At 48.3% G+C, this 14,548-nt stretch overlaps 1 protein-coding gene across 5 annotated transcripts in view; it reads right to left on the reverse strand.

Annotated features, from left to right (window-relative positions):
- Positions 1-14,548, reverse strand: part of Pecam1 (platelet and endothelial cell adhesion molecule 1) — a 54,021-nt gene that overhangs the window by 15,079 nt on the left and 24,394 nt on the right. For 4 of the 5 annotated variants that reach the window (XM_051179266.1, XM_051179262.1, XM_051179256.1 and 1 more), the window contains exons 8-12: positions 11,185-11,469; positions 10,335-10,442; positions 9,216-9,243; positions 8,215-8,288; positions 4,371-4,433 (exon numbers count right to left, since the gene is read on the reverse strand). In XM_051179266.1, the coding sequence (XP_051035223.1) occupies positions 4,371-4,433; positions 8,215-8,288; positions 9,216-9,243; positions 10,335-10,442; positions 11,185-11,469 (558 nt within the window). The remainder of the gene's footprint in view (positions 1-4,370; positions 4,434-8,214; positions 8,289-9,215; positions 9,244-10,334; positions 10,443-11,184; positions 11,470-14,548) is intronic. The other variant, XM_051179276.1, reaches the window with a different exon arrangement.

A 14,548-nucleotide genomic window follows, 5' to 3' on the forward strand; every position in this document is an offset into this window, starting at 1 on the left:
GGGAAGCCAGAGGCGATTGTCACTGTCCCACCCTATTCGGGGAACTGCCATACTTCCTCCATTTAATCCCTCCACACCCTCAAGACGCAAAAGAACACGTTCCCAGTGAAAGGGGAACCGGGCCTTTCTCAAGTGCCAAGGTACTTCCTTATTCCCTTTTCAGCCTCCTTACACCCAAACTCCCCAGATACCATGTACAGCCCTCAGAATTCTACCTGCCCAAACCTAGGACCTGAACCACTGTAGGAGGACTGACGTAGCCTGGTGCCAGAGCCCGGGGTGACAGGGACTCTGGGATCTTCTGCACAGACAGAAAGCAGGGAGATGGTCCCCTGAGCTCTCTGACGTCATCCCTCACCATCCGCTGGAGTGTTCTGCGGAGCATGGAGGTCAAGAACAGACAGGAAGGTGGGATTCTTCCATCCAAGTTCCGTGGGCCACCCTGCTTCTTGTCATCCTGCCCTCATGCTGACCTTCCCCTTACCTCCAATCCTGACTTCTTCCCCTTAGGAAGAAGAAAGCTGCTCCTCATGTTGCTAAGCCCAGGATGCACAGTGACTGGATGATATTCCAAGCCCAGGCTGGACCAGCAATAGCTGGGACTGAGCAATCCACAGTTTCTGCTAGCACGGCCTGCACAGACTCCTGAGCTCCCGGCCCCTGGGCTTCCTTCTCTTTGGTTTCTCACTAGGCATCTCAGACTTCACCTAGGCAAACTAGACCTCATCCTCAAGCATCACAGCCATCCGTCCAAACCATGCACTTACTCGCGCAAGAAACGTGAGGATCCTGACTCCCCCGTCCTGGCCAAGGGCTGTAGCCAGCTCGATAATAGGCCTAGATGCCATCCCTTGCTGGCCCTTTGCTCACCCCACCCCAGCCATATCCCTTGCAAGGTGATAGCACACTCATCTCTACTTCCATTCGTATTCTTTAAGCTGCTTTCCTTACTGTCCTGAGTTTGTTTTTATATACATATGTATGTACGGTATATGTGTGCGAGTGCACACGCCCGTGCGTGCAGGTATGCTGCACAGGTGCTCTCATGTGTGTTGGGGTGATGGTGTGTGCACCTGTGGAGATCTGAGGTTGACACTGGGAGACTCCCTCAATACTTCTCCACCCTTGTGTCTTGATGGGTGTCTCTCTGAGTCTGTGTGTGTTTCTTGTGCTTTTTTTTGGCATCTGTTTGTCTGTTTGTTTTGCCCCATTCTGGTTTACTTGTTTTATTGTATCATATTGCATTTTACTTATATTTTTTTAAGATGGCTGTTTGTTTTCTTATGAGAGAGAGAAAGGAAGGGTATGGATTTGGGTGGGCGGGAAGGTTGGGGAGCATCTGGGAGGAGTTGGGGGAGGAGGAAAAACCTTGATCAGAATATAGTATATGAAAAAAAAAATCCACTTTTAATTACCATATTCACTGAGGCCAGATGCTGACACAGCTAGCCAGCCTGCTCTGGGAAGCCCCTGTGTACTTTGTGAGGAATACCGGAATTACAGGAGGGTCACCACGCCCACTCAGTACTTATGTGGGCTTTCGAGACCCAAATTCCAGGTCTCACACTGGTGAGGTCAATAAAGGCTTTCCCCACTGGGCCGTCTCCAAGCCCCTGAAGATATTTATTTATTTATTTATTTATTTATTTATTTATTTATTTATTTATTTATTTAAAGGAAGGAACTTAGAACCAGCCATTTCCCTGCCTGAAGCCTTCCAAAACATTCCCTCGTCCTTTTAGAGCACGACTCTGAAACTCTTGTCCCCGAGTGCCCCTGCCACCATCCTGTTCTAACTGTCTCTGCACACAGGAACTTCCTAGATACTGTGTAACAGCACTGGCTGTCCTGGAACCCACTCTGTAGACCAGGCTAGCCACAAACTCACAGAGATCCGCCTGCCTCTGCCTCCAAAGGAATGAGCCACCACCACTTGGGTTTTCAGAACTTGTGAGACAGAGTATCTCATAGCCTGGGCTGGCCTTGAACTCTTGATGCCCTTGTGTCACCGGCACACACACACAGGCTTTGGGACTGAATGTGGGAATGTACCACCATGGCCAGCTCCCCTTTCAGACCAAAATAAATGAGCTAGCTCTGATCTGCCAAAACTAACTTTCCTACTCCCTGGGTCTTCCTAGCCACCCCTACCCTCACACAGCTGCTTTCCTTACAATCTTCAGCCCAGCTTACTCTATGGCTCTCAAAGAGGCCAGAGAGACGTCTGTCCGCTTTTACACCTTCTCCAACTCCACTCTACCCATTCCCAGCACTTCTGATCGCCTGACATCATCTGTCCTTTAGTCCTCCCAGCTCCCATGTCAGCTACCAGGGAGGGACCACCCATGCCTTTGTGCCTTGAATAGTGGCTGGTACCATCAATGCCTTTATCACTACTGGTGCCAAAATGAGTGACACACTTCACTATAAAATAAAAAAGACAAGAACAACAGGCCTTCCATGCTCCCCACCCTCAGAAGCAGCCAGGACACACACGTCGAAGGGCCCATAAGGTCCCACAAAGCTAGCTCCATTAAGATCTCTGACACACACCTTGGGGGGTAGTTCTGACCAGAGGCCATGGGAAAGGAGCCAGTGGTGTATCACAGGGACAGTACAGGGCATGTTCCCCTGACTGGAAATTTCTCACACACGCCTGCCTACTGACATGGTACTTGAAATCATGTTCAGCAAGAGGAGGAGGAGGAAAACTCCAGAACTCCTCCTAAGTCATTGAGCAAGAGGTAGCTTCAGAATGCCATCGCCATGTGGCCCCAGTGAATGATCGACAGGCCCGGCCTGGAAAAGTGCCCATGTCTGCTTGGCTGAGAACACAGCACACAGCCTTAGCCTCAATGCAAAGGGAGATAGATGGCAACAGTCCCAGGGAGCTTCCCCCAAGGACCGGAAGGCTTGGGATGGTCAGTTCCTTTGAAGCATGCAGAAGTCCAAGGGTGGGCTAAGGTGGAGGAAGCTTGAGAGATGCCGAGGTCATGCTCCTGTATTTTCTGTGACCCACCTACTGTGCATCAGTCTCCCAGCACTGAATCAGAGATGGGATGTACAGGCAGTTTGCCCTTGAGTGAACTACACACCCAACAAAAAAGCCAAGGCACAGATCCAATGCCGCGCTGAAAGAGGCACTTGACTTTGCCCAAGAGTCCCTCTAAGAAGGTAGGTAATCTTCAAGTTAATGTGAATGGATGTAGACTCACCATGGAAGCTTTACCTCTAGGCATGTCTGTGAGGAAGTTTCTAAGTTGGGTTAATTGAGGTAGCACTATGTCATGGGCTGGGGTTCCAGGCTGCATAAAAATGGCAAACCTACCTGAAACTCAGGGCTCATTCTTTGCACTCCCAGGATCCAGTGTGAAAACCTGCCCTAGTCCCTTCCATGAAGAATTGCATCTCCTCCAACGGTAAGGCAAATAAACTCTTTCTTCCTTAAATTGGTCTTGTTAGGCATTTGGTCACAGCAACAAAGTAAGCAACATATACACTGCCCCTATTTTATTTTATTATTATGTGGGGGGGTTGGAGTTGGGGTTTGCTATGAGCAAATGTGAGTACAATGCCTACAAAGACTAGAAGAGAATCCTAGATCTTCTGGAGTTACTGGTGGTTGTGAGACACTGGATTTGAGTGTTGGGAACCAAATTTAGGTCCTCTAGGAGAATAATGTGTGCTCTTTACCACTGAGCCATCCCTCCAGCCCTAGACTCAACATTTGGTCCACACAGGCAACTGTTATAGGAACACAGTGCACTAGGCAGGGGCTAGCTTCTGGAAGAAGGCCTGAATACCTGCAGCGAGGGAGGGAGCTCCCCACAAAGACTCTTCCAGAGAAACAAAGTGCTTAGCTCTTAGTGCCTGCCTAGCACCCAGTGAGTGCTAAGGGCCAGTCCAGACTTATGTGCTGTGGTAGTTTGAAATAAGCTCATAGGGAGTGGCACTATTAGGAGGTATGGCCTTGTTGGAGGAAGTGTGCCATGTGGGGGTGAGCTTTGAAGTCTCCTATGCTCAAGCTTACACCCAGTGTCTTAGTTCACTTCCTGTTGCCTGCCAATCAAGATGTAGGACTCTCAGCTCCTTCTCTGGCAACATGTCTGCCTGCGTGCTGCCTTGCTTCCCACCATGACGATGATGGACTAAACTTCTGTAACCCAATTAAATGGTTTCCTTTATAAGTGTTATTGTGGTCACAATGTCTCTTCACAGCAATAGAAACCCTAACTAAAACAGGCGCATCTAGTAGGTCTTGCAGACACCTCCCTTCTGACAGCTCTGACTGTGCACAGCACTCCCAGGTGGCATCTACATCCAACCCCAGAACCTAATGTGGGCGTGGCTCACTTGATGAGGGCACTTACCTTGGTGAGGCTCATGGGGGGATACTTCCACTTCTGTGTATTCCACATCCATGTTCTGGGGGACTGTTCAAAGGAAATCACAGCACCTTGAGTTTAGACTGCATCTCCTCCAGAGGTACCAAAGCACACTAGAGGCCTTCATTCCAGTTAGCCCTATACTGGTCTGATGGGAGATGTCATTCTGTAAATGTTTCTCATGCTGGTTAATGAATAAAGCACTGTTGGCCAATAGGAAAGGAAGATAGGAGGGACTAGGAGACAAGGAGGAAAGAGGAAGTCGTAAAGAGAGTCAAGATGGAGAGTCTGGAGAAGGCAGTATGCCGGCCGGCTCCCCGGTAAGAGAAATACATAGATCAGCAGAAATGGGTTAATACTTAAGACAGAGCTAGCTGATAAGAAACAAGTACTTGGCCAATAGCATTGTATCAAATACAGTCTCTGTGCATTAATTGGGGCTGGCGCGGCGGCGGGACAAGACCAGCAGCGGCAGGGGGAAAACCGTACTCCTTACACCTGTGCAGGCAGCAGACACCACTACCTCTCTGACTCCCGTCACCTGAGTGTGGATAGAGTCTCTGCCAAGGTTTCTACAGTGTGTAAGACTTTCAGCAGGTTAACAGGTATGGCAAACAGCCCAGGACATCCCCACACGGTTAATTCCCACCAGTCTCAAGGACATGGGAAAGGATATGAGTGCTGTGGGACCAGGCTTACCAGCATCTGAGTGTTCTAAGGAGCTGATGCATCCCAGGTAATGAAATCTCCAGGCTCTGTGGAGATACCTGGGAAATGACCTTGTTTTCAGCCCAGGCTATTGCTGCCACTGTTGTTTGTGTCTGGTACCCAAGGAGACCAGAAGAGGGTGTCAGATCCTCTGGGACCAGAGTTACTGTATGGGAGCTGAAGCTGGGTTCTCTGATAGAGCAGTTAGTGCCCATAACAGCGAGCTATCTTTCCAGCTCCTGCTGTTGTTTCTTGAGACAGGGTCATGTGTATCCTGGGCAGCCTGGAACTTGCTAGGTAGCCAGGGTTAGCCTTGAATACCTCCTGGTCTTCCTGCCTCAGCCTCCTGAGTACAGGGATTACAGGTATAAGCCATGCCTGGAGTTGTGTGTTTTAAGGACCCACAGAATGAGGGGTTCTTTCTAACAGCTATAATGGATTGTGCAGTCTAAGAGACTCTGTGGAAGCAGGTCAGGGGATTCAGTTCTCAGGAGAGGAGCATGGGATAGGGAATACCTTTAGGAAATGATTTAAGCCAACCCCTTAAAGCTTGAGGCAGAAGCAAACAAAAACTGTCTATTGTTAGTTATCTTTAAAATAAATAAATAAATAAATAAATCTTACAGCTGAGAAACCAGCATGGGACTGAACCACGCTGCCTGAATGTGGGTGTCAGCTGGGAGGCCTGGGCAGTCTATGGGGCCTCTGGCAGTGGAACCAGTATTTATCCCTAGTGCATGATGGGCTTTGGGAGCCCTTTCCCTATGGAGGGATTCTCTCTCAGTGTAAGTACATGGGGGAGGGTCTTGGTCCTGTCCCAAATGATGTAACAGACTTTGATGATTCCCCCATGGGAGGCCTCACCCTCCCTGAGGAGTGGAGGGGGATGTGGGATGGGGGTACAGGAGGGAGAGGGAACTGGGATTGGTATGTAAGATTGTTTTTAATTTAAATAAAAATTAATTTTAAAAAATCATAAAGATCTCCACCTCAGCCACTGGAGGAAGACATCCTCCTGGGCCACTCTGAGTGCCAGGAAGTTTGTTTGTTGTGTTTTAGGTGTGACAGCTCATTTCTACTGGGCTTAGGAGGCATTATGGTTCAGAGCACCGGCTAGCCTCCTTGGAGTCTATACGTTACCACACACAGGACCTCTAAGAGGGATGGGAAATTATCCAGCCACCTCAGAGTTTAAGTTGTCTTTTCCTGTGATTACTCATTTATTTTTAAAGACAGGGTCCTACTGCTCACTGTGTATCCCTGGCTGACTTTGACCCCCACAGAGATCCACCTGCCTCTGTCTCCTGAGTGCTGGCATTAAAGGAGTTCACCACTACGGTTGCTTGTGAATCATTTTTTTAAATGTAAAAGTTTCTAATAAAACATCTAAATAATGACCTTTATTTTGATTTATTGGTTTCATTGTGTCATTTCCAACATCATCATAACCTGGTTGAAAATAACAATCACAGTGAGTGACAGTGGAAATTAGTTTCCTGTAACCACGAGCATGTGTGATTGTGTGTATGTGTGTGCACACACACGTGTGTGTGAGCAAGCACCTTGAACGTCTTCCTCTATTACTGTTCACATTTTCCAAGACAGGGTTTCTCTGTGTAGCCCTAGCTGTCTTGAAACTCACTCTGTAGACCAGGCTGGCTTCAAACTCATGGAGTTCCACTTGTCTCTGCCTCCTGAGTTCTGGGATTAAAGGTGTGCGCCACCACTGCCCAGCTGACATGGGGCACTTTTGTTTGAGAGTTATTTGGAAGTCAGAATGGTTTGCGGTAAGCGAATTAATTAAAAATTAAGCTTCTTTCTAGAAGGGACCAGTTACTAACAACAAACACTAACAACAAACACAAAAGCTGGTGGTTAGCATATGCTCTCCAGTTGGGGGATTGGGTTGACTTAAAGAAACAATAGAATCTCTAGGTTATCGCCTCAGTGGACACAGACAAATCAAAGTGTGGGACTCGCACAGTAGTAATGCCCTTGCCTGGATTGTATGAGGCACTATAAAAGCAAGCAAGCAAGCAAGCAAACATTTCAGCATGTTCTTCGCTTTGGAAAATTACATGTGGCTGGAGAAACGGCTCAGCAGTTAAGAGCACTGACTGTTCTTCTAGAGGACTGGGGTTTGATTCCCAGCACCCAAGTGGCAGCTCACAACTGCCTGTGACTCCAGTTCCAGACGATCGGACACTCACACAGACATATGTGAAGGCAAAACCACCAATGCATATAAAAACAAAACAAATTATTTAAAAAATTCTTATACCTACTAGAAATACTATTCTTCAAGAGCACAGTTCTCCAAGCTGTGTTTAAGCTAATTAGTTTTAGGTTTGGATTTTATTTTGTTTTTATTGCTTGTTTTTTGAGACAAGGTCTTGATATGTAGCCCAAAGTGGTTTGGAACTCACTGTATAGAACAAGATGGCTTCCAGTTTGTGGTGAGCCCTGTGCATCTGCCTCCTGAGTGCTGGAATGTTAGGTGTGATCTGCCTCTCAGTGACGTCCTCACAGACCCAAGGGTATTGAGACCCACTGGGGCAGCCTCACTCCATTGATGTCTGCTTTAGAATTACTCTCAAACCCAGCAGTGATGGCGCAGGCCTTTAGTCCCAGCACTAAGGAGGCAGAAGCAGGTGGCTCTCTGTGAGTTCAAGGACAACATGAGCTCCAGGGATGTTACACAGAGAAACCCCGCCTCTGGGGTGGGGTGAGGTGGGACATCTCAGCACTTCTTAAAAATGCCTCTGCTGAGAGGAGAATGTTTCCATTGGTTTCCCTATGTGGCAAAGTTTAGTGACGTGGTGGGAATCCCATCTGAAACGTGTGTTACAGACAATTTAATTCGACAGCTGGTTTTTGCCTCCCAAGCGCAGTCTGATTAGTCCAGGGCAATTTCAGCCTTTGGAGGTATTTCTTCATTCCAAAGAAATGAAGCATAGAGGGTGAAAACAGAACTGTCCTTTTCAGTCTGTGTTTGCTAGCTTATCTTCCAGTGGCAGATGAGCTGGGTACCACTGCTTGAAACCGGGGTTTCCCTTCTGCCTCAACCCCACCCACCCAGGGTTGGTAAAAGTCTTTTAATTACAAGAAGCCTTGACTTTACCGTAATGACTGTTGGCTTCCACATTGGGCTCAGAAACCTTCTCACTGTTGGAGTTCAGAAGTGGGGCTGCTGGCCTTCACACGGAAATCAAAAGGAAAAGAGAATAATAGATATTAACATTTTTCACTGGACCCCCCAAACCCACAACACCATCAAAGGAAGATCAAGAGAAAGCAAGAAGAAATATGCCCATTACGCGTTGGCAATCACAGCACTGGGAAGGCTGAGGCAGGAGGATGGCTGGGAATTTGAGGCCAGCCAGGGCTACACAGTAAGACACAAGCTTGTCATGGTATCACATGCCTGTAGTCCTAGCCCTTGGGAGGCAGAGGCAAGAGGATCAGGAATGTAAGGCCAGTCTAGACTATGTGAGGTCATGTTTGAAAATGAAAATGAAAGGTAAAGGGTATAAAGGTATTTTTATTATTTTTAGGTGTGTGTGTGTGTATGTGTGTGTGTGTGGTGTGTGCTCACATATGCATGTGCATGGTGTGTGCTACCTGCAGAGGCTAAGCCATCTCTCCAGCATGGTAAAGACATTTCTTTTTATAAAGGCCAATTTGGGGTGGTGGTGGAGGGAGTTGGCACACACCTTTAATTCCAGCACTCTGGAGGCAGAGGCAAGTGGATCTCTGTGAGTTCCAGGACAGTCTAGTCTACAGAGTGAGTTCTAAGACAGCCAAGGCTACACAGAGAATAGAGAAATTCTGTCTTAAAAATAAAAAATAAAATAAAAAACAAACAAACAAACAAACAAACAAAAAAGGCCAGCCAGCTCTATTATTCTAAGAGTATAAAGTAGGCAAGCCTCTACTATGACAGATAAACAGAAACGCTCACGTGTGCATGCACACGCACACACACACACACACACACACACACACACACACACTAACTATACCCAAGGCCCTTATTCTTTGAGTTTGCCAAGAATCTCCAACAATTTCCTAATGACCAGACTGTGCCTGCAGAGACACCACCCCTCTTACAAGAACACTGACCTGGACATCTCCACTGGTTTCTGTTTGGCTTTAAAAAAAAAAAAGAAAGAAAGAAAGAACTCAGGTCAGTGTAAGTATGCTGACTCTCCTAAAGACTGACTACCCATAAACATTAAGGGGAAAGAGGAACTGGGGGTGTTGCTCAGTGGGTAGCGTGTTTGCCCGGCATGGACAGAGCTGTGGGCTCAGTCCCTAGCACCATAGGAACCGCATGCTAGCCGGTGATCCCAGCAGAGGCAGAGGATCTGAAGTTCAAGGGCATCCTCATCTCTGCTGAGGCTAGCCTAAGGTAAGGGCATGGATGGGTTGGGGGTGAGAAAAAGAGAATGTGCCAGATGAAATCATGCACATTCACAATGAGTGGAGAGGAGGGGAAAAGGGTCACCCGCCCCTCAATACTTTTCTTGCTTATGTTCGTGCAGCTGAGGATCCATGCCAGGGCTGCAAACACACTGAGCACATGCTACCATCACTGAGCTACACCCTCCTCCCCTTCTCTTGGCTTACAGCAAGAGACTTCATGTAGTTTTTTTCAGATATAACATTTTAGCCAGAAGCACTTTTAGTTCACAGCATGTGACCAAGACCAGGTCCAGGACTCAGATTCCCAGAGAAGAAAGCACCGTCTCTCTGATTCAAGATGATTGCAAAAGGCAAAGCCTAAGCCAATTCCTGTGCTCTCAGGTCCAAGCTGGCCTGAAACCAAAGTCAGGGCTAACCTTTGGAAGAAGTTCCCTTGAGGTCTGTCTGTCTGTTCCCAAAGGAGCTGCAATTTTCCTACGGCAGAAAAGACCAAAGACCCCTCCCCTTCCCATATGCTCTCCTAGCCCAGACAGCAGTACCAGAGGCTCCTGAGAGCCCATCTGCCCATCATTCTGTCCCACCCCCACCCCACTCCAACCCCATCCCCCAGAATACACCAGCATTGTGTGTCACTTTCCTTATGCCTGGGCTAGACCCGATTCCCAAGTGCCAGCTGGTGCTCCTAGCTCCCACTGATGTACGCGGTAGAAGATCAGTGCACAACTGGATGATTATCTGGGAGGTGCACGGTGTGAGCATGTGTGTCACAGCTGCGGCCAGTTTCCTGGCAAGAACCACCTGTGGACAGGTGCTCACCTCTGGCTTTCCTCAGGAAGTAGCATTTGGCAGCAACTATCAAGGTGGCGATGACCACTCCAATGACAACCACTGCAATGAGCCCTTTCTTCCATGGAGCGAGAAAGACTGGAAGTGGGGGAAGAAAAAGGAAACACACGTTTTTTTCTCCTGCCAGCAAGAAATGACAGCAGATTTAAGCAGCCACTCAGACCCGTTTTTTGCAAGCCTTGTAACTAGCATCTTGCTTTGGCATCTGTCTGGGAGGGCTTCTGCCTTCCTTCAGCCGGTGCAGAGCTAGATGGTGGTCTCTGCTAGGAGCCAAGGTTGGCTATAGTCTTCAAGGAGGTACCAAGTCAATTTTGCTGAGATGTTGCTCCGTTTGGAGTGTCCCTTCTGCTCTCCTCTGTGTCTGCATAACTCTAGGCTCCTATAAACATGTCTGTGTTTGGACACAGCTGGTTCATGGATGGACATCTCACGCCTCTTTGTCATGTCCTTGGAGTTGGAACTGGATAAGATATTTTTCAGTTCCTTATAGCTAATTCATCTCCTTTTCCATTTCAGTTCATATGAGTAGGTTTCTGCCGACTGTAACTGGTCAGACATTGTTCTCCATCCCCCCTACCTCCCGAGACAAGGTTTCTCTGTGTAATAGCTCAGGCTGGCCTCGAACTCACTAATATTCACGTGCTCTGCTTCCAGAATGCTGGGATTAAAGGCGTGTGCCATCATGCCTGGCTATGCTTTGGTCTCTTAGCCTTCACTCAAATGAGCTAGTCTCCATCGTCTTCCTCCTATATGGAGCATATGAGCTTTCCTCCCCTTGGAGGCCCCCATACTACGCCTCGATGGTGGGGCCTGGACTCACCTCTGACTGTTAGAATGCTGCTTTGGGGGCTGGTCGTAAAACTGGCTCTGTTGGAGGCCGTGCAATAGTACTGTCCCTCCTGCTTCTTGCTGGCTTGTTTCTCAATCCAAAACGCTTGAGTATCATTTAGGATGGTTTCGTGGAAGGGTCTGTCATCCTTTTCTTTGTAAAACTTGAACGTGATTGGGCCAGTCCCCTCTTTCACAGAGCACCGAAGTACTATTTCATCCCCAGACTGTACCTCGTTACTCGACAGAATAGAAATCGTGACTTCGTCCACCGGGGCTGGAAAACAGGCAAAGGATTAGTCCTGAGCAGAGCAGGGCAGAGGCAAGTGTGGAGTGCACACCCTGATCCCAGCACCTAGGATCCAGGCCAGAATGCAACATAGAGACATAGGAAGCCCTGTCACAGAGAACCCAGGAGGGAGAGGAAGGGAACTGAACAGAAAAGCCATTTCTCCTTGTCAACTTTTTTCCTAGCCTAGGAATTGAATCCTCTGCTCCCCACACGTCCCTCCCCTGATTATCCCAGAAGACAGTAACAGACACCTCCTGTCCTCATCTACTGACAAAATGCAAAATACTAGTGCTGTGGGACAGTCTTTTTGCATATTGTGAATATTTGTTACCCTCGTTGGTTTAATAAAGAGCTGACTGGCCAATGGCTAGGCTGGAAAAGGTTAGGCGGGACTTGTGGACAAAAAGAGAGCTCAGGGAAGAAGGGGGGGAGGAGGGTGGAGTTGCCAGTGAGATGAGGTGAGACGTGGAGAGAAGCAAGATGAGCATGCCATGCTGACAAATGGCATCACCTTGTGGTAGAGTAGAGAAGGAATGTGGGCGAATTTAAGTTGTAAGAGCTAGTTAGTAACAAGCTTCAGCTATTGGCCGAGCATTTATAATTAATGGCAAGTCTCCGTGTGGTTACTGGGGAGCTGATGAACACTGCCTACACACCAGGGACATGCCCCATCCTCCCACCTTGAGCACGACTGTCCACGAAGCAGCACTACAAGATTAAGTTGTGTTTTCTCTTAGAGACGTGAGTGTGTGTGCGCGTGCGCACGCACGTGTGCTATGTGTGTCCTGTGCATATGTTCAAATGAATTCTCTCTGCCTTTCTGCTTACAAGAAGATGTTTGACACTTACCCTGGTTTCTTTCCTGTTTCTTCTTAGCTTTCACAGCCTCATTTCCCATTTCCTTGCTACCCATGAAGTTTGCCTTCCATCCACCTGGCTTTGATACTGTTGTTCGTAATTGCCATTGTTTTTGTCTTTTTGGTTTTTGTTGTTTGCTTGTTTGTTTTTGGAGACAGAGTTTCTGTGTGTAGCCCTGGCTGTCCTGGAACTAGTTCTGGGCCCAGCAGAGTAAGTCCAATGGAGGAGGCCACTCGTTCTTCGTGCCGTTTCCGGGTTTTAGCCTCCTACAGCCAGACTGTCTCCCAGCTCCTCCTGTTCACATGGCTTCCCCTGTCTCCGAAGCTGATTCTCCTCCCTTACCTTTTCCTTTATTGTTTGTTTTGATAGTGAAATTTGGACTTTCTGGAAAGTTGGCCCTCAGTCTTCCAACTCCACTCTTTTTAAAAAGTAACATTTTGATCACTTTATTCTGTGCACAGATGTGCCCACGCCACAGCGCGTGTGGAAGTGGGAAAACACTTTGTGAGACTCTTTCCTTCCACCATGCGGGGTCCCAGGGATTGAACTCGGGCCATCAGGCCGGGACAGGATTTCACCTCCACACTCAGTTTTTATTTCTGAGCACTTAAATTTAAACAGAAGCTTCCTGTCCAGACAGCTTCCCGGAAGCTGGAGGCTCCCTTCCCACCTGTAGACTTAGACAGCCAAATTCGCTGTGCCCCCCACCGTGACCCTTCCCTTAGTGGCATTCTTAACCGTTCAGACCACCTTCCCTACCAGTGGCGGTGGACTGGACAACAGATGACATGAGTCACCTCTCAGCAAGCCCCAAGGGTGGTGAGATCTGAAGGAAGCTAAGCACAGGCCTGGAAGTGGGATGGCTGTGGTCCCACACAGGGACAACCTGAGCACATTACCAAATCCACTGGAAAGCAGAAGGGATTAGTGGTGAATTGGTGTCAAGAGCCAGACTGCCTGGGCTCAGACCCCAAGCCTACCACCCGCCATGTATTTGCTCTAAGTCCTAGGACTTCATTGCAAATGCAAGGGTAAACTATGATGAGTCTCACGAACTATTGATTTACTAGGGATACTTTGCTACAGTGCTTCCTTTACCCAGGCCTAGACACATGAGAGGTCTCTGTAAATGCTAGCCACTAATACAGACCCGATCTAAACCCATGGCTTCCTCACGGGTGTTCACACTGACTTCTTTTTTGCTGGTTTTTTTTTTTTTTTTTTTTTTGGGACAGGGTTTCTCTGTGGCTTTGGAGCCTGTCCTGGAACTACCTCTTGTGGACCAGGCTGGTCTCAAACTCACAGAGATCCACCTGCCTCTGCCGCCCGAGGGCTGGGACTAAAAGCATGCACCACCACCGCTAGGCCACACTGACTTCCTAACATCTGGAGGTTGGGCGTACTGGCTCCTCAACACCAGCCAGATACAGAGCAGCCAGGGTCCCCAAACCCTCTCTTATCATGCTCCTTGTCCACTGAGAATTGGGTCTTATGCATCCCAAGCTGGCCTTGATCTCACTATGAAGCTAAGGATAAGCTGGAACTACTGATCCTCCTGCCTCTCTCTGCCCGGAAGTACTGGGATTATAGGCCTGTCCACCTCACCCATTGCCCCTATCCTGTGGGCAAGTCTTGCCCACACCAGCACGTGTAGATGGTATGCTTTTATACATTGCATGTTGATGACACAGAGTTGTTAAGCAAAAGTTGACAAATGACAAGAGGAGGAAGGCTGGTTAAGTGTCTGTCAACAGGACTCAGAGCAAGGTAAGCAGTGTCATGGCTAAGGCCACTCAAAGGCACAAGTCAGACGCTGAGGGAAAGCTATCTGTTCCCAAGACTACGGTGAGACTCCCAAGCGGTTCCCATGAGCCAGTGTCTGCAACTCTGTCTGCCAAAAGTTTTCTTGTGTGGCCCAGATGTCCCACCAAGGTCAAGGGTAGAAAAGAGTTCTGGCCTGCAGCTCTTGGGGGGGGGGGGGAAGTGGCTTTCTAGTCACCTGAAAAGGTGCAAAAAACCTCAAATACATTCTATCAAGGGTCACTTGAAAGGTCAAAAGGAATTACAATGGCCATGCCAAGAGCTTATTTCTGCTTTGATTGGCTGTGTGGGATGCACAGGTACCATCCCTATTATCCCCACAACCCCTAATTGACTCCAAACCTTCCAGCCCATTAAAGCTCCGCTTTCTTCTTGCTTCCCACAG

Source organism: Phodopus roborovskii, unplaced genomic scaffold, assembly GCF_943737965.1.
Source record: "Phodopus roborovskii unplaced genomic scaffold, PHOROB, whole genome shotgun sequence".
Classification (NCBI taxonomy): domain Eukaryota; kingdom Metazoa; phylum Chordata; class Mammalia; order Rodentia; family Cricetidae; genus Phodopus; species Phodopus roborovskii.